The sequence below is a fragment of the Polyergus mexicanus genome, unplaced genomic scaffold, assembly GCF_030449975.1.
Source record: "Polyergus mexicanus isolate NDT 795.1 unplaced genomic scaffold, iyPolMexi1.0 SCAF_10, whole genome shotgun sequence".
In the NCBI taxonomy this organism is placed as follows: Eukaryota; Metazoa; Arthropoda; class Insecta; order Hymenoptera; family Formicidae; genus Polyergus; species Polyergus mexicanus.
Window position 1 is genome coordinate 150,149 of NW_027223330.1, and position 19,047 is coordinate 169,195.

The 19,047-nt window shown below is 35.8% G+C and overlaps 4 protein-coding genes and 1 long non-coding RNA gene across 12 annotated transcripts in view; 3 read left to right on the forward strand and 2 right to left on the reverse strand.

Moving 5' to 3' along the window:
* The first annotated feature begins 650 nt into the window (after positions 1-650).
* Positions 651-4,796, forward strand: Dd (CTD nuclear envelope phosphatase 1-like protein dullard). Of its 6 annotated transcripts, none has more exons than XM_070303577.1 (5): positions 651-1,541; positions 2,460-2,526; positions 2,617-2,818; positions 2,984-3,201; positions 3,529-4,794. In XM_070303577.1, the coding sequence occupies exons 1-5, from the start codon at positions 1,443-1,445 to the stop codon at positions 3,672-3,674; spliced, it is 732 nt and encodes a 243-aa protein (XP_070159678.1). In that variant the 5' UTR covers positions 651-1,442; the 3' UTR covers positions 3,675-4,794. The 6 variants fall into 6 exon arrangements, with proteins under 6 accessions (XP_070159678.1, XP_070159680.1, XP_070159683.1 ...); XM_070303579.1 differs by having other exon boundaries at positions 651-1,532; XM_070303582.1 differs by having other exon boundaries at positions 1,445-1,532; positions 2,607-2,818; positions 3,529-4,796.
* An 894-nt stretch (positions 4,797-5,690) lies between these two features.
* On the reverse strand, positions 5,691-9,362 carry Pex14 (peroxin 14). Its single transcript, XM_070303068.1, has 4 exons — positions 9,038-9,362; positions 8,550-8,873; positions 8,103-8,338; positions 5,691-7,078 (listed from the first exon to the last, which is right to left on the reverse strand). Exons 1-4 carry the CDS (start codon positions 9,086-9,088, stop codon positions 6,910-6,912), a joined length of 780 nt encoding a protein of 259 aa, XP_070159169.1. The 5' UTR covers positions 9,089-9,362; the 3' UTR covers positions 5,691-6,909.
* An 80-nt stretch (positions 9,363-9,442) lies between these two features.
* Dcp1 (decapping protein 1) lies at positions 9,443-13,006 on the forward strand. Of its 2 annotated transcripts, XR_011447463.1 has the most exons (5): positions 9,443-9,943; positions 10,164-10,629; positions 10,722-11,189; positions 11,281-12,103; positions 12,535-13,006. XR_011447463.1 is itself a non-coding variant. In XM_070303065.1 (4 exons), the coding sequence occupies exons 1-4, from the start codon at positions 9,735-9,737 to the stop codon at positions 11,518-11,520; spliced, it is 1,383 nt and encodes a 460-aa protein (XP_070159166.1). In that variant the 5' UTR covers positions 9,443-9,734; the 3' UTR covers positions 11,521-13,006. The 2 variants fall into 2 exon arrangements, 1 of the variants encoding a protein (XP_070159166.1); XM_070303065.1 differs by having other exon boundaries at positions 11,281-13,006.
* Positions 12,180-19,047, reverse strand: part of LOC138937125 (uncharacterized) — a 13,151-nt gene continuing 6,283 nt past the window's right edge. Inside the window, exons 2-3 of the mRNA XM_070303067.1 lie at positions 13,672-13,935; positions 12,180-13,557 (exon numbers count right to left, since the gene is read on the reverse strand). Of these exons, the coding sequence (XP_070159168.1) occupies positions 13,277-13,557; positions 13,672-13,935 (545 nt within the window). The 3' untranslated portion in view covers positions 12,180-13,276. The remainder of the gene's footprint in view (positions 13,558-13,671; positions 13,936-19,047) is intronic.
* LOC138937130 (uncharacterized) lies at positions 13,011-17,379 on the forward strand. Of its 2 annotated transcripts, none has more exons than XR_011447466.1 (4): positions 13,011-13,624; positions 13,708-13,959; positions 14,350-14,540; positions 16,135-17,379. It is a non-coding gene; the product is annotated as an uncharacterized lncRNA (long non-coding RNA). The 2 variants fall into 2 exon arrangements; XR_011447465.1 differs by having other exon boundaries at positions 14,360-14,540.

The window sequence follows — 19,047 nt, forward strand, 5'->3', positions numbered from 1 at the left end:
ATCCATAATTTATATATAAATATTGTACATAGATATATATATACACAAATCTCCACAAGTTATAAGTGTATCTATATGGAATGAGATATAATTGATTCATTTCTCCTCTCATAATTGAAAATTTTTCTATATGTATATATTTTTTCGTAAAGTACAAAATAAAAGAGTAAAATATATATGTAAGGAAACATCGACTATGTATTAGCAAAATAATTGATCGAGTTTAAGGAATTGTATAAATAATTGTACTTTATTAGTGGAAATTTGTACATTTTGTTGTTTATTATTTGATAATTATCAATAAATATACATTATTGATCGTATATTGTATTTAGCAAGCAAATGTATTAATTTAAAAATGTAATTAATAAATCTCTATTTCTAGCAAATACAATATTTACGGATTATCCCAACTTGAATCTTATGAATAATCTTGCATCTCTAATTTTAACAAAATCCCTCTTTATAAAAACGTTTAATCAATTTGCAATACGTATGTGTTACTTTGTGAAAAAATATTTTATCGAAGCATTGATTTTTATTTTCTTTTTCCGTTATAATTGCAGATAGGAAAAGCTTAATATCATTTAAATATCATTATGGAATCGATATTAATTCGTTCCGAACAAACAAAACTTGCGTACATCAGCTCTGTGCCAAGAAAAGGGTTATATATATTGAAATAATTACCGCTTACGATTGAAAGTGCGTCGAAGGATTTCGAGTGCTCTCGCGAGAAAGCTCCATCGATGGTATCGAGGTTCGGAAAAGCGATAAGCGGAAGCAACGGGCGGCCGGGTAGCGATGCGAGATGCGAGAGCGAGAAAATAGTGCGGAGAAATTGGGTCGATGCGCGAAAGATGGCGGCCGCTGCGGCTGACGCGCGTAACCCGTAAGGAAGACTCGTAAAAGCGTGAGTCCGTTTTCGTCGGAGAAACATGAAAGAGCCACGGTGAAAGATACGTCGACACGTTGCGAAGCGCGATCCGTCGTGCGCCGATATCCGTGTATGTACGTAGACAGGCCGCCCTCGTCGGCTTCCGCCTTGAATCGCGGGGGTGCTGCTGCTTTAAGTTTTGTTTACGATAAGCGAGCAGAAACGTTGGAGAAAGCCCTCCCTTGTCTCGCGCGCGGCTCCTTGACGGGTCGTCGTCGTCGTCGTCGTTGTTGTTGTTGTTGTTGTCGTTGTCGTCATCGTCGTCGTCGTCGTCGTCGTCGTCGTCATCGTCGTCGGTTCTTCCTGGATACGTCGCGCGTTCGCGATCCGCGATCACTCGCGGGGTGAGAGAGCGTCGAGACGCGTTTGCGAGGGGGGAAGGGGGGGAGGAGGAGGAGGAGGAGGAAAAAAGGAAGACACACTCGGAGCGCGCGGAGATCCGGAGAGAGACTGGAGAGATAAAGTGCTTGCCGGACTTCGGCCCGGTGAGAAGACCAGTAGAGAGATGCTGAAGCAATTGCAGATGGGAATGAGAGCTTTCCTCTTAATGGCCTCCCGTGTGTGGACCTGCATCTGCTTTCTACTCAAGAAGCAGGTTAGAGCCGTAAGTAGGTGCTTCGCGCCTTCTTCCGGAGCCAGGCAACCGCGAGGCATGGAATATTACGAATATAGGAATTGCCGCTCTCTTACGACGGACGACGGGCTTCCTTCACTCGCTTTTCTCTTGTTCGTCGCGATATTGTGTTTTATATAGATACTTGGTAGATACTTTACGTTCGTGTTGATGTAACGTGTAACGTAACACGCTCGGGTGATAAACGGTGTATATGCTTATTGTCAGATAGGTAAGGTACGATAGCGACCCGTTTCTAGCATAATTGGCTAAGCTCTTTTTGTAAAAGATTTATTTTATAAAACTAGAAATTAAAAATCTTACCATATGTTTCTCAATATTCTTTCTCGCGATTTCTTTCTTACTGTAGGCTATAGATAGCAAGAGGTTTTTTTATTCTTCCCCTTTTTGGAGAGAGCACATTTTTTTATTATAACAAAATTGTTTAATATAACGCACTCTACGTGTTTCACCGATTGATATTTTGGACATATTTATCGTTTCGTATCACTTATGCCTGCTTTCGGAATGTAAGTTGAAAGTATAGAGTAGAAAGTTATTTAATACGCTGGCATTTTTTTTTATCTGTGTAATCTATGTTTTAATTATAATGCGATGTAAATGATACATTTATTCGCTTTTGGTTTTTTCCTCTAGTCGCATGCGTCTATAAATGCATATCAGGCTACTATGTATAATATATTTATTAAGTCATTGTTCTCTCTGAATGATAAAAGTATAAAAGTATCTCGTTATTTTGTAACAAATATCAATATTTTTAAAATTTTCTTTCATGTAGAAAAGCACGTTATGGCTACTGAGATATTTGTCATAACTATTATACTTATATTTCTTACATATTACAAATCTATGATATATAAATTGCGTGTCTATTGTTTTGTTTGTTAGATCTCGCAGATGCAACCAGTCAAATATGAAATCTTCCCACTTTCACCCTTATCCAGGCACAGACTTAGTAGGTATCACAATAATGTGCGAATGTTTATATTTGTTACATTACAATCATATGCTTAATATTTGTGTGTGTAATATGAGAATGTTTCAGGTATAGTTAAGAGAAAAGTATTAGTATTGGATTTAGACGAAACGTTAATTCATTCTCATCACGACGGAGTGGCAAGGCCGACTGTCAGGCCCGGTACCCCTCCTGATTTTGTTCTTAAAGTTACAATAGACAGACATCCTGTTAGGTTTTTTGTTCATAAAAGACCGCACGTAGATTTCTTCTTGGACATTGTCAGTCAGTGGTAAGTATTATTGTATGAGAAAAAGAAGATCGCTCAAATATTCTATTGAAATCAATTTTGAAATCTTACACGCTTAAACTTTGTACTTCTTATATGTTATCAGATAAGATTACATCAATTATTCTCTCTTATTGTTTCTACAATATATCAATATTATGTTTATAGGTACGAGCTTGTGGTCTTCACTGCATCCATGGAAATTTATGGGGCAGCAGTCGCAGATAAACTAGATAACAACAGAGGTATCTTAAGGCGCAGATATTATAGGCAACATTGTACACCTGAAATGGGTTCATATACCAAAGATCTGTCTGCAATCTGCTCAGATCTCTCTTCAGTCTTTATTCTTGATAACAGCCCAGGGGCTTACAGAGCTTATCCTCGTAAGTATATATAATTATAATCATTTCTTCTGCATCGATAAACATAACGTATCAGAGAAAATTGACGGAGGAATCGGAAATATCTAGCATATTCCTTTTGTTCATTCCCCAAATTGAGCGTAGAATTTTACATTCTTTATATTGAAAAATGTGATGCGCGCTTTTTATAAAAATCAAAAAATAATCATGTGTAATTGAGAAACAAACGTTTATTTAATTATTGTGATCAATCTAGATTTATAGGAAAGCGATGCGCCTTAGAGATAATTATATTTCTGGATATTGAATGTCTTGCTTATGTATTATTTCTCTTCCTATATGTCATAGATAATGCGATACCTATAAAATCATGGTTCAGCGATGCGGGAGATACAGCTTTATTAAGCTTACTTCCGGTCTTGGATGCTCTTCGTTTCACGCAGGATGTACGATCTGTTCTTTCAAGGAATTTACATTTACATCATACTTGGTAGCATAGTTGAGATTAAGCGATACACTAGATATTCTAGAATGAAGCTGTTAACAGTTTCAGTTAGTGTGTCTAGTTTAGGATTATTATTGTTATTGATAATAGCAACATATTAGATCGCTGCCCGTATAATATGAGAAACAATGAGAGACCTCCTTCTTCAATCCTTGTTTTTTCTATACTCGACAAACAACGGCGAGTAAATTATCGAAGGGAGGTCATGTATGCAGCCAATAATTATGTCGGCACAAAACATCCTAGGACAATTCTTTATGTTGTACAGTCCTCGTGTGTGCAAAATCGTGAAATGATTTTTTTTTTTTTTTTTTTTTTTTTTTACTTTCTCTGTTATGTAAACCTTTGCCAAAGACCGAAAGATACGAAAATAAGATAGGATTGCTTGCCTGCAGGATTTTTCGTTTTAGGTAAGGATTACTTAAAGTTTTTATTTATATATGTATTTTGGTGGCACACATTACGGAAGGAAGAAGAAAGAATAATCGAAATGAAGTACTTTTGTTATTGTATATTATTCACCTAGGATGTATAGGGAGAGAATTGTACACTAAGTCAAAGGATTCTGCTGTAGCTCACTGTATCAGTGAGGCAGCTGTCCTGGTTATCTATAATAAGAAGTATTAATATAAAACCAGGAAAAAGAGAGAATCACACCTGTTCTCATCAAAACTTCCGTGAAATGAAATATTACTATAATGATCTATAATGTTGATTACATTGATTGTGTTAGTAAGCGCTCTAACGAAGGGAGTTTATGACGTTCACGATTCACCAATACTTTTGCCCTTTTTCATATGACGCAGTTGCAACTATTGTTCTACAAGCAAAAAAGCTTTTTAAAAATTCTAATGAAAATTGACTGTAAAAATATATATATATATAGCGTTTTTTGAGCCTTTTCATCGACTATCATTATTAAGTGCTGTAAAGCTGACTTAATAACTGTACAATAAAATAGTAAAATCGCTAAGGCAAATCATTCTATACAATTTTCTCTTACTAGCACTTTAGTATAAATACTCAATCATTTGTATAAGAAAATATATTTTATCAGATAATCAAATAGATGTTATGTATAAATCCTATATAAAAGAGAAAGTGTTGCAATTTATAACATTTTCTTTAATTGTATATATGTGTTACATTTAAATTTATATTATTTTATAATAAAAGTTTAACTATAATAAATTCGTTGTATATAAACTATGCTACATGATTGTATTATATTCTTATTATATATATAAGATTGTAGTATATTATATACTTGCTTTATGGGAAGTATATATGTATATACAATATATATATATATATATGATACTATATATAATATTGCACTGTATCATTTTCTTTAATTATTGATATTTAAAATTATGCAACAAAGAGATAAAAAATCTTACAATTCAAAAACTTAGTGTTCAGTTGTTATCGTTATATTCGATAAATATATTTGTATGTTTTATCGAAACTTTATGATCAAGTTTTGTTATAATATTTAAAAAAAAGAAATGCACTTTCTCCTTATATATTATTGGATTGCAATATAAATTAGTTGCTTTATGCTCGTAAAGAAGAAGAGGGTCGATGAATCGCATGTCACGAATTCTCTTTGTATGGAGATAATAAACTCGCAACATAACACACATACACTCCTGTGTACTTCGTTCGCTCATTTAATCATATAATGATAATATCAGACATTATACAATTTGTACATATTACTCGGAATGTATTTAATGCAGCGCGACTGATTTTTGTATGAATGATCGATATATGATATAAGTTACGAAATATATATAGATTTTTCATTTGAAAAATATTTACATATATGTACATATATATATATATATATATATACATATATATATGCATACATATGCATTTATATATAAATGTAAAATCGATTTATTCATACAATCTTTTAAAAAAGAATAATATCGCCCATCCACATAAGATCTAATAATATCAATCATTTCTCAATAGTTTTTTTTTTTTTAATTTCCTATTTTGTGTATTATAGAATTGCTCTTTCTGTTGTATATAATAATCAATCATTCTCTCAAGATACGATCCATGGGCGATGCATATAATATTTTGAATGGAGATAATGTTAACGTCTATTTATTCAATAAAATTATATCTCAACACACGTACATATACACGTGCGTATCTATAAGTTTGTGACACAGATATGAACAAGTACTGTAATGTAAAAAAAATACACGAGTTTTTCAGTTTGTGATATTAATGTGACGCAAAAGTTCATCTTTGATATAAAATTTGAGATTCTTTAGTATGGTACTTTGTATTGTGACTATCTTCGATTGAATTCGACATTAAAATATCATGATGTTTACATAAAATATTAAGCAGTTAATTTTACAATCTTATTTCCTGGCAAATTGTTACATTTGATTTGTCTTCGCATGAAACAACCGGATTCTTACAAATCGACAAAAAAAGTTTCTTACATATTATGTAAATATTTATGTAGAATATATTCATTAATTACCATAAATCCTGCAATTAGAAAATCAAAATCATTCCCTTGAATCATCTGCAAACTTTTCAAAAATCATTAATTTTTAATTATATATATTTTCTTCCTATTTATCTTATATTTGTACAGTGATGATATAAAGTATCAAAGTAAAAAATTGTAAACACTGTTTAGATCTTATACAAAGAATATATTTTATTAAATTTATAAGCAAGGAAATACGCCATTATCCATTCATTCAATATATTTATTCGATCAATTTGTTCCTTATCTTATTGTAACATAGGCGACACAACTAATATACATATAAAACTGTTTTATGATTTTATCACGAACCTCTTCAAATATGTTCTTTGTAATGGTTGATATTAAAACATTCAGAAAATCACGAATTTTACTAAAAGTATATATTTCAGCTATTAGTATATAGGATGTTAAAAAAGAAAAGGTTCGCATCAGGTTCTTTCTAATCCTGAACCGTTTTTATTAAAAACTCTATATAATTATATTTGTATAAAAATAACACATCTTTGATTTTAAATAAAAAAAGATATCTATTTTTGACAATAGATTGAAAACAGATACCTTTTGATTTAAAAATAATATATTTTGAATACAGTATAATATTGAAAAACCATCATCCGTTTCAACATATTATGCAGATCGTATCGTACATTGAAAAATATCGTTGTATCTGATTATATGATATACAAAATTCCTAAAATTATTCTTTGGATGGGTCTTCTCGGATCATTTCCAAAGAACTATCTGAATTATTGGTACTACTTCCACTTCCAGCATCATCCTCTCGTTCAATTGCCTTTTCCTGACTTACGTTTGTTGTATCCAACTGCCATGGTGGTATAGAAGCAGGGGCACTAGGAAACTGTTTCCTAATTTAAACATGTCGAAAATTAGTAATAGATAATAGATATATAATTATAGATTAATCTGTAAAAATTTGAAATTTAAAATTAACTTTTCTCGTGTATTACATACAATAGAAGAATATGAGAAGATATATGTATGTGTGTGTACATATATAATTTAATCAGAAAACCGTTTACAATAAAAGATTGATTCAAGAGCGCAAATGGTCAAAAATAGGTATAAGATGAGAAAAAGCACAAATTTATATTTTAAAGCTGTATTTTGTAAAACCATATAAAACTCTTGTTTTTTAAAAAATTATCAGAGCATCCAAACGCGCAAGTATCGATTTTTTAAACAATTTTGAATAAAAATTGTACATGTATGAGTATATGAAGTGTGAGGTTGTGACGATGATTGATCTCTCTTGTAATAAGAATTATCTTAATATAAGCAAATACTACATACGAGAGCAGAATGGCAAATAATGTCTAAATGAAATAATCTCATTGTATGGCAATAAATTGCTATTACTGACCTATATACATTATTATCTGTGATACACAGACTGTCGTATTTTAAATCATGCATGTGAATATCCTTGAAACCATTTATTATATATATTTATGAAAAATATTTTAAATAAAAATTAAATAGTTTTGAGGGATCAAAACTGGAAGATCCGAAATGTATCAATGGATCAATGTATCCATTAATATCCATTAACCAATGTATCAATTAATAATATACACAATAATATACACATTAAAAAGTCACTAATGTTGATTTGGAATAGGATGCTATTATGAATAATGTTCAATCCAATAATAACAGTTACCAAATATAACAGTGCTAATTGACTTGTCCTCTTAGAAAAAATATGCATCCCGAATATTTCACGTTCAAGGAAAGAACTCGGGGACAGAATCAAAATTAATAATACAAACAATATTATTGATATTAGATTATGTTTTCAAATTTAAAATGGGACATTCTGTTTATTGATATATAAAAAACGATATAAGAACACAGAGAAATTGGATATACCTTGATAGAAGTAAAGCTTTTAGACTAGACAAATCTTGCTTTAGTTCGTGCACCAATTGTGGAATAGTAGGATCCAACGCTTGATGCTGAGTCAATTTTTGCACCTCATTTTCCATCTTTAAAATTGAGGCTTTCATTTCTTTCGTAGAATCTTGAACGGTCTTATCTAATTCGATTATCCTGTCTTCTACGGTGCTCTTCTTTTTTCGACCAAATAAAAAGGGTTCTATAAATTTCTGCAAAATTAAAAAACGTCGTGTTTGATTAATGTAAGACAAATGAGAATTATTATCCTATTCTGCTTATTTCGCATATTAAAATGCAGAAATGACGAGAGAAAATGCAAAATTGTTAATAACTTTTCACTCATCTTACACATAAAATCTATTATTATCAATTATTAAAATCTCTTATACTAATTTCTTTGCGCTATATACAATAAAATACCTTATAAAGCCAATAGACAAAGTACGCTGTTGCGCCAATAAATGCAGTCGCATTAAAGATGTCTTTGATTTTTTGCAAAAGTGTCAATTGGTAAACATTTGTCGGATGATACGGATAGATAGGTCCTTGCGACATTTGTATAGCGGTGTATGGATTCTGATTCTGAAAAGCATTACGATCGGCCGTATTGTCAACAGATGCTAGCTTGAAAGCTGTTTTAATCTCTTCATCCGTCAGGCCTTTTCTCTTAAGAAATTCTTGCTTTTGCATTAACGGACTCGATGACACTTTGGAATTTTGTAGAAACTGTACTGCCGTTTTCACCTTAAATACGAATTTACATTAAAACGAAGCAATAAGCGAAACTTTACTTTACTATACGCGCGCATGCATAATGTGAAATTAAATCTACACGAAGTAATTACTGATGTGCGAAATAATTTCTTTTCACTCTTATGTAACCTGTGATGATTTTTATGATAACTTACTAGACTTTCCCGTAATGAAAGAGCATTATTATTTGTATCTTGATTGGTCATTCTGATTAGTCTTCGATCGCGCGCGTTCCACTTTTATTATATATTTATAATTAAAACGACATTACACTCTGTCCTAATCCTACACATTACTAAACCGCAAATCACATTTTTCTGTCCGCGACTGTCCGCGACTGTCCGTGATAAACAATTCCAGCGCGCGCGACACGCGACTGCGCGGGAGGATGATCATCGTTATAATCGATAAAACGCTATCTAGGCTCATTCTCGCTTCTCTTGAAACCGAATATTCGTAATTTCTGACTGTCACTAATGCAGAACACGTGTTATATCGTACGAGAATAAATTTTTGTTTGGATAAAAAAAATGTTGCAATCACGGACAAGTGTGTTTAAAAAAAAAAGAGCAAGAAGAAAACAAAAAAAAATGGCGCCGCCGTGCCATCTTTCGAACACTTGGCGAACTCTTTAGCATCACAATCGTATCAAAATCTGAAAATCTAGTATGGCGTTTATCGCAGAAGCAGCTGCTTGCGTTATTTGAAAATACGAATCTCCGTGACTGGTGCGAACGGCTGAAAGGTGGTGAAAACCATACACTTACGCTAAGCTACTACTGATTTACTCGCAACTTCCCTCCCCCCACCCCCTGCCACCCACGTGTCGTAATCTCAGCAATCATCATCGTCATGTCGGATCGAACTGAATTGAGGATGAACGTGGCTGCGTTAAAACGAGTCGACCCTTATGTCAAGGATATCCTGGAGACCGCGACCCATGTCGCTCTATATACATTCAACGGAGACGAGAACGAATGGGAGAAGACGGACATCGAGGGCGCTCTATTTCTCTATTCAAGAAACGGCGAGCCATACAACAGTATTCTCATAATGAACAGGTAGCGTTCATTTCAATATTAATGAGAGAATTTGATGAGTATATAACGCGTAATGTGTCGCGGTGTCGGTTTACTCGAAAGATTCGCAAATTATTTTAATCCAAGTTTTATCCAATATCTTTCTTTGCAATATCTTTCTATTTATACTTTTCTTTTTTAGTAGTATTGGTAAAATATACGCAATCGTCTATCAGAGAAAGAAAAATGATATCTGTTGCAGATTAAACACGAACAATCTAGTAGAGCCGGTTGCTCCAGGTTTGGATCTGCAACTGCAGGAACCATTTCTGCTATATAGAAATTCCAGATGCAACATTTATGGTATTTGGTTTTATGAAAAAGAGGAGTGCGTTCGTATTGCGAGCATGTTGAACAAACTTTTGAAGGAATGCGAAGAGAGTCGCAAGATCAATAGCAAGCCGCAAAATAAAAATAAGAAAATCTTAGGACCTAATGTAAACAACGTGGATATATTCAGTATGCTCAGCAAGGCGCAAGAGGACTTTAACACAAGCAGAATCGGTGGGGGTGGGGGAAGTGGCGGTGGAGATAGCGGTAACGCGATAATCGGATCGAAGTCTCCGTTGGTTACACCCACGACCGACAATATTTCTGGTTCGTTATCCGCTCCCTTAGGACCTGACGTCACTTCGCAAAGTGTAATGGATTTTTTTGCTAAGGCTAAGGTTAGTAGTATCGTATCTTACTCGCTCTACTTTAGAGCAAAACGTATTCGATTCTTTATTCATTGTTTGTAAATATATATATTGTCGGCCAGGTAAATACCGGGCAATTCAAGCCAGGCGATCAACCTACTTCAGGAGCGACCGTTGTAGTCGAATCGACTAAACCTTTACTCGCGCGTTTAATGTCCTATCCGGCGGCTCACACTTTAGAACATATCGAGAAACATATTGAGAAACAGAGATCTATAACGCCGCAGCCCACTACTCATCAGTCGCAACCGACGATGATCTCTGCGGCGAATAGGTCGAAAAGGCGGAACAAACCGACTTCCCAACAAGAGCCCATAATGTCCACGTCGGCGCCGATCTCGCAAAGTCTACCGCTACCTGTAACTCGGAGCGTTAACGACTCGAACGGAACAACTGGATTCCTCAGGATACAATCGCCAACCAATACATCAACGTCGTCTACTTTAAGAAATCATCAAGCTTCAAACATCACCAATACCAGCAATGCTAATCCGCTTGCGTCATTATTTGCTCACGCCTCCGGAAGTACAGTAAGAAATGTTAAAAAATTCCGTAATCCATCTTGAATTTATTAAATACATATATGTATATATTAATTCTTGCTTCTCTTCTATTTGATAGTCATCGGACGACATTATTCCGGCAGCGCCAACGTTGTCGGGAAGAGGATCCGCGCCAGCGTTAATACCTCCCGTAATGTTTGCCGCTCCCAGTCCACCCGAGCCTTTAAGCAGACCATTAGAACCGTTGACGAGAAATCAGCTATTACAAGCGTTCAATTATCTCTTAAAAAGCGATCCGGATTTTATCAACAAACTTCACGAGGCCTATGTCAAATCATTCGGAGAGATACTTTCCTAAAACGATAACATTTATTATTGTAATATTATTCCGGAAAAAACCCAAGTTATGTGGGTTGTGACTGATAAACAATTAAACTAAATCTCGATATTTCTATGTTACATGTGCATGTACATATATATATATATAGAGACAAGACGCGTAATTTCACGCTGGAAATTCAATTGACTTGAGATGATGAAAAACTTCTTCTTCTTTTTTTTTTCTTTTTTTTTCTTTAAGGAAAGGAACATTTCTCTCTTTTCTGGCCGAAGATCAGAAAACAAGTACAGGGATAGAAAGCGATACAGTATAATATCCTGAACAGTATTTTTATAAAGCAATGCACCTTTTTTGGAACAGAGTAAAAAACGAAACATGTAATGAGTGAGAAGTTTGTGCAACAAATTGAATGATATATATATACATATACGAGAAAAGTAATGAACATTTTTTAAACTGTGATGCCAAAACGTTTATATTACATGCGCATCTTTTATGGGATTAAAATCGCACGTTGTCATATTCTGAGTTGGTCAAACGGAACACTTATTTTATAGAGTAATGACGTATCCTTCCTCTATATATACCGGATACCAATATGGTATGTATATGTTATCAATGAAAAGGAACAAATAAATAGAAACAAAGCATAATACATCGAGAAGACGCTTAAAAGTACACTTTACTTCAATTTTTTTTTCCGCTTCTCACAAGTAACACAATGTAAAACAAAATCTAGGCAGATCTCTACATGTATTTATTTAGTCATCATTACGTCGTGTACTATATATCACAATATAGTGTTTATACGGAATATGCTTAAAATCATATAGTTAAGTTCCTAAAAAGTACGCTCTCTTTCACAAATTTAATGGTTTTGACCGAAGTCGCAACGGCATAACAAAATTATGTCAATTATTGTACAAATTTATTTCCCGTTACGAGATAATTTGTGAAATGTAGTCTTTCCTTACTTTACTCGAGGGCTACTATTTTGTAAATAAAAATTATGTATAATAATTGTTTTTATAGGGAACAAGAATTCACGATGATTGCAACGTTAACAGATCGCGCTCACGCGAGTTACATCGTAATTCGGGCAACATCGTCAAATTCAATATGATAAAAAATACATATATAGATACATATATATCTATATTTACAATCTTACAACGACGCAGAGACTGTATGCACTGTATTGTCGCGTAATGTCATGTTTAGAGGGTCTCAAAGTCTCGACTCCTCGTTCTCACTCCTAGATCTCACGCCGCCGCGACGACGTTTCGAGGAAATGCAACAAGTAAAATACGTACCAATCGTTACGATATAATTTACAATAGTCGCTTTCTTCGTAAAATTCACAGCCAAGTGGGGCCTCCGATGGCCCGCTAGCTTTCTAGATAGCCTTATGGCTGGACTCTTTTAGTATATGACTCTGGTGCATCTCTATAAAATCTCGCAGTAATCTGCATACTTGTGCATTAAAAAAAAAAAAAAAAAAAAAAAAAAAAAAAAAAAAAAAAAAAACTTGCCGTAAGAAATTAATGAAGTTGATGAAACAAAGTTAAATGTTGGGATAAGATTACTATTTATTGTAAAGTAACTTTATCCAAAGTATATCAACTGCGATCGAGATTCTAATGTACGAACGTATGTATTATGGTACAACTCCCGTATGTCTGTGAGTCATATACTAAATTCAGCTTTACTAATTAAACTATTATTTCGAACATCTTCGTCGAGAAACTTCGTCTTTGGATCGCGCAGAATTTTTTTAAACCAGAGGCACTTTTGGTGGTCCAAGTAAAGGCGGTCCATTGTCGGATGTCCTACACGGCACAAATTTGTTTGTATTTTGCGGCGGCATGGGATGGAGCCATCTGACAGCCAGACTGGAGATGATGAGTAGAGCGACGAAACCGCAGATAGCCACGATGATCGCACTAGGAAACCAACGGACCGTCGCCTGGCCTCTATCCTGACCTCCATCCTGACCTTCATCCAGACTGTTCGGATGTAATGGAGCCAAGTATGCTCGCTGATCGCTGATCATCGCTACAACGATATTATAAATGAGCAACGAATTAGATCGAGAATCAAGCAATTGACGAGTATACTCTCTGTAAATTTAGAAAGATATTTTCGATAGAGAAAGCGATTGCATCGAACCTCGTAGAGTCTTATTGAGTCTGTTTCTCATTGCAGGATTATCCACATGATTGCAGAGATCCTGGTCGCAGCAGAGGTATCCTGCGGGGCATTGGCGATTTTTGAAGCTTTCGTCCAGACAACCGCTATGTTCCGCCCTCGAGAGCGGCGCGTTCGCGCTTGACGGTAACTCTGTGAAGCATCCTCTACCGCGACACATATACCCTTGAGGAACGCATTCCGGTTTATTGCAGTAGCATCTCACTTCTCCCACTTTTGAAGAATCTGAAACAAGGAGAAAAACCAATTGTGAGTAATCTCACAATGAAATACTTTTAAAATCGCGAATGTTGAGTGGAATAATTGAAAAATAAAGAAATAATATTGGATACATATATATGTATACGAATATCTGGATATTCGCTTTATATAAGTCAAAAATGAAAAAAAAAAGCCACGCGCGAGATTGTGAGACAAGGTATACAATTTTTCAGACATTTCGATTATTCCAGTTCGGATAATTTTGTAAATGTTTATTACATTATAAAGAAATGATACACATTAGGGATTAAACTTCAAATATTTTCCAATCTATTCGAATATATATATTTAACGCTATTTAATATTGTCAGGCTTAAGAATTCTGTTGTATACTATATTGTCGCGATTATTTCTTTAAATGAACATAAAATAATTTAGTGACTTTCAGAAAGACGATCTGAACTATCCAATTTCTCTCGTGAAGCATGCGCATATAAATCGTTCGCAAGGAGAGGAGAAGTTGTCTTTATCGAGATTTCGAACGAGAAGTTTGAGTGCGCCAGAAAAATTTTATACCAGCAAACAACGAGGGTGGCCGCATCCCCGACGCGACTACGTTAATGTGAACCGTACGAGATCAAGGAAAAGCAAGAGGAGGAAAGAGAGATAGAGAAAGAGAGAGGAGATACGTTTATTATGATATTGCGAGGCCATCTTTATCCGCGAGCATGCTCGGCTTCGTTTGTCCCAACCCCCCGGCTCTAACCATTTTGCCGATTCCCCCTCGCGACCTCGCCTTTCCCCACCGGTTTCTTGCTAATAAGCCCGCAGCGATGTGTCTTGCTGCCTGCCTCTGTCTCTCTTCTCTTTCTCCTGCTCTCCCTTAGCCAGCGAGCGCTGGCCGGCCCTCACTCCATTCGGCCTGTCGGGGTCCACCAGGGGAATAAAAAACGCTAAAACAGCCGAGTCACAAAAGAAAGATTAAAGTGGAGAGGATATATGGGGAGAGGCATGCGGCGCTGCCGCGCATATCTCGTCTCCTTTCTTGAAGCAACTCTGCGCCAAATAACGCGGGGGACAAAGAATAGGGCCACTTGAGACGATACCATCGCGGCGATTACGTATTTCGCGAATTGGAAAATTACGCGTAGACTCCGTGAAGTCGCAAGTACAATATATAGTTTCAGTTTCTCGGTATGTTCTCCTATGCGTATATTTTGATGATGAAACCTTTCCTTCAATATTTCCATATTCGTTATTGTACAATATATATTTCAATGTCTTAACAAAATATTAAATATGCAATACATATTTCTTTTACTATAATTTTTAATGATAAAAAAATGGAGAGAAATATTACGTAAGTGAAAAATATTGATCTTATTCAGTTTTTTTCAATATACATTCGCAAATCTAGCATTTAAAACTTTAGTGGCTCTATATGTTTCTCCTTCGTATGAGTGAAAAATATTAAAAAACACGTACAAAAAAAAAAAAAAAAAAATATTTTCACAAAAGTTAGTAAAAAATTTTTTTAATATTCTCATTACCTGGAATTTTGAACAAAAATATCTGGAAGAAATTGTTACTGTATAGTTGAGTTAGTTGAGTCATAATAAGAAACAGTAGCTTCTGAAAAGAGACTCGAAAGAAGAGGCATTCGGAAGACAATCCCGTACATGTGTGCGCGCGCGCGTTTAAAATAAAAAAAAAGGATGGGGGGAAAGGGGGGGAAAGCAGCGGGAGGTCGAGAGGCCCGACTAAAGAGAGATACGACCGGCAAGCCTGAGGCCGGGGAATAAGCCGTCCGAAAACAAACAGACTGTATCACGGAGAGTCATTCGTTATGCATCCATGGTATATTAATTATTCCATAGCCCGGCTTTGGCGAGTTATCTTCCCTCGGCTTTTTTTTTTTTTTTTTTTTTTTTTTTTTTTTTAACTTATATTTCTCTTTTCTCGTTTCTTCGATACGCGGACCCCATCGATTGGCGTCAACAAATATCGCGAACATTCCATTTCGATTATTGGCATTCAAATGTGATTTTTAATTTCTGATTTCCGCAATCGTATCATGTTGCGAGCAGAATAATTATAAAGAAATAAATTTTATTTTAGCAAAAATAAGTTATATATGTAACATTGAATCGTATAAAATATCGTATAAACGAATCGTATAAAATATTTTTTATCCAAAGGTAACTGTTGACTCTTCTGTTTTAGGTATGGGGTCGATAAGCAGTCGATGGTATTATCGTACGCAAGTGCGAAAAGAAAAGCATTTCCAAGATAAAGACGCGATTAGACTCGCGATATCCGAGAGCGAGGCTCGAGTCAACCGCCCGAGGATAGAAAGCTATGGACTGGACTTGATTCGAGCGAGTACATCGCTCGTATATGTATTGTACATGCAATGAGAAGAACGACGTTCTATGGACGCGTACAAATACGCGATACGTAACGGATGTCTAAGGCGCCAGGGCCATTATTAACATAAAAAAATCAGATATTTAAATTTTTTTTAATTATTGATGAGAACGTTACATAAAAAAAAAAATAATATAATACATTTAGAGAAATAATATTAGATAATACGTTCCATCTCTATACATTGCGGATAAAGTCGGACAATTGTTTCTTACTATATAATTAATAAACTTAAATAACTGTATTATTTTTCAATTTTGAAAGGCCCGAGATGCGGCGGAGATGTTCCATTACTGGAATATTAAGGTAGCGGTGAGAATTATAAACGACTCCCAGATCGAAAAACGAAGATGAGCTGGGATCGATAAACCACGTCCGACCAAATACGCGGACGGCCTAGCGGCCGCTAGGGACACCTGTTCGTACCTACAAGCGGATGGGTTATGAACTCGCAAAGTTATGCGAAAAGGGAAAAAGGAACAGACGGGGGGCTCATCAGCATCACGTGGAGAGACGAAAGGAGTGGTCGAAAGAGCGCTGGCGATGAAGTAGACCGGTCGTCCGTTCGTCGAAGGAACTCGTCGTCGTCAAGCGGATCATGAGAAATTTTTGTCGAGAGATATACAAGCGCTCGCGATTCGAAAATCATCTGCGTACAATCATATGGCCCGTTTTGACGATCTTGTCATAACGGTGAAAAAGATTTGAAGAATATTAAAATTTTGCAGCGCGCATAATTTAGATTAGAAGGGATTGGGTCTCTCTTGTCGAAGCGATGCCGGGACTGATCAAATGATGGAATAAATTATCAATCGTGATAATTCTTTATGAATAAGATATAATAGGATATCCATTTTGTATTTATACCGAGAATAATTATTTTCAGATAATTTTTTCATTTATCGGCTTTTAATTTCATATTTTTTCTATTTTCTATTTATTATTATTATTATTATTATTATTTTTAAATCAATTTTATCCAGAATTGTTACAAGTTATTAATTGGCATTTTATATATATATATATATATGTAATTATCTGTTGTAGGCGCTCAAAAAAAAAAGAGGCAATCCTTTGAAAAATAAATATCTCCGCTACTATCAACTTTACAAAAAAAAGAAAAATGTTTTCATCATATTTGCAAAAATGCGTCAGATCAACGCCGCGGGAATCATCACTACGGTAGTAACTTGCTACAATTTTCTAGAACGCATCGTTTAAAGAAGAGAGAGAGAGAGAGAGAGAATAACAGGTAAAATATTTTCGCTGTGCGGTAAACGAACCTCCCTTCGGGGCAAGAGACGAGAGGGGGCGTGGGACAATTCGAACAATCCCGCTCGCCCGGCTTTCGGCCAATTTCCGTTTCACAAAGGTGCAGTATCGAAGGTGGTATTTGCGTTGGGACTTGTAACTATCGAGTCGAGCTATCCAAACCGTTATTAGGAGGGAGGGAGCGGGGGAGAAGGCTTAAAACGATCCGGGAAGCGGGTGGACGCTGCCCGGACGGTTACAGCGGGGTGGCAATTAGCAAGAACAATGGGGAGCCGTGGTCCTTGTTTCTGGGAAGTAGGTGGAGGGTCTCTCTCCGGGTGCCTTGCTATTCCATAAACTGAAGAGAGAGAGAGAGATGCATCAGGTACACGTATCTAAGGCTCCAACCGAAGTGGTAGTATGGGGATTGGCGTAAGTATATACGCGGTCCCGACATTTCGGCGCTAGAAGACAGGTTCTTGATGTTCCCGAGAACCTTGGCAACCTGGTGATTAGCCCTACTTAACTGCGGATACGCGGACGCGACGCGAGCGGCCCATCGGCGAGTAAAAGGCATCCTCATCAATTATATGCAATTGCCAAATTGCTCCAAATTACATGCGTTGGTCCTTGAAGAATACGGGGGCTTTTTATGATAATTTTCGTGTTTCTTTTCTCTCTCTCTCTCTCTCTTTTTTTTTTTTTTTGCGAAGCCAACTCTCCAAAGCAACCCACCTTTGATTATTGCTCGCCGAACGCGCGCGTGATTAGCTCGAGGTTCGGATAAATTAAACTTTGAATTATAACGTGTGCGTCGTATTGAAAAGTGTATTCGATCAACGATCATTTTCATCGACAATGGATTCGTCTTTCGAATACGAGCGTCCGTTGGTTTATATTGTATTTATAATCATCGGCGACGAAATTATCCTTCGGTCACGTCTGTCTGCTTTTCCGATAGATCGCATATTCTGTGATTATATATTATCTCATCGCGCGCATCTTGTTGGTAAGAGATAATATCTCAGTACTTGTTTCCCCGTTTCGCGGTTGTCATGGAAGCGGTGAAAAGATGGAGCGGTACCATATCGCGTGTTACGCCCGCCCCGCGATATAATATCCCTTTGAGACCTTTGTTCCCGCTCGTTTGCGTGCGCGGTTAGCGAGAATAAACAACAGCATCAGCTGGCGCTCAGCCGACGACCAGCCAAGCCACAAGCAGGTCTAATTGCGCGAGACAAATTGTCGGCCGATGCGTGTCGCGCGATGCGATCTCAAACTTGCGTTTGTTCTTCCATGTAATTTTTTTTTTCCGATTATTTATACTCTATTATACCGTAGCATTGAATAATTTATCTCTCACGATATCGACAGATATCGATAAAAGTTTCGTTTCCGCATGTAATAAATAAAAAATTTATTACATGCGGTTTAAATAAAATTTAATGTTAATGCGTT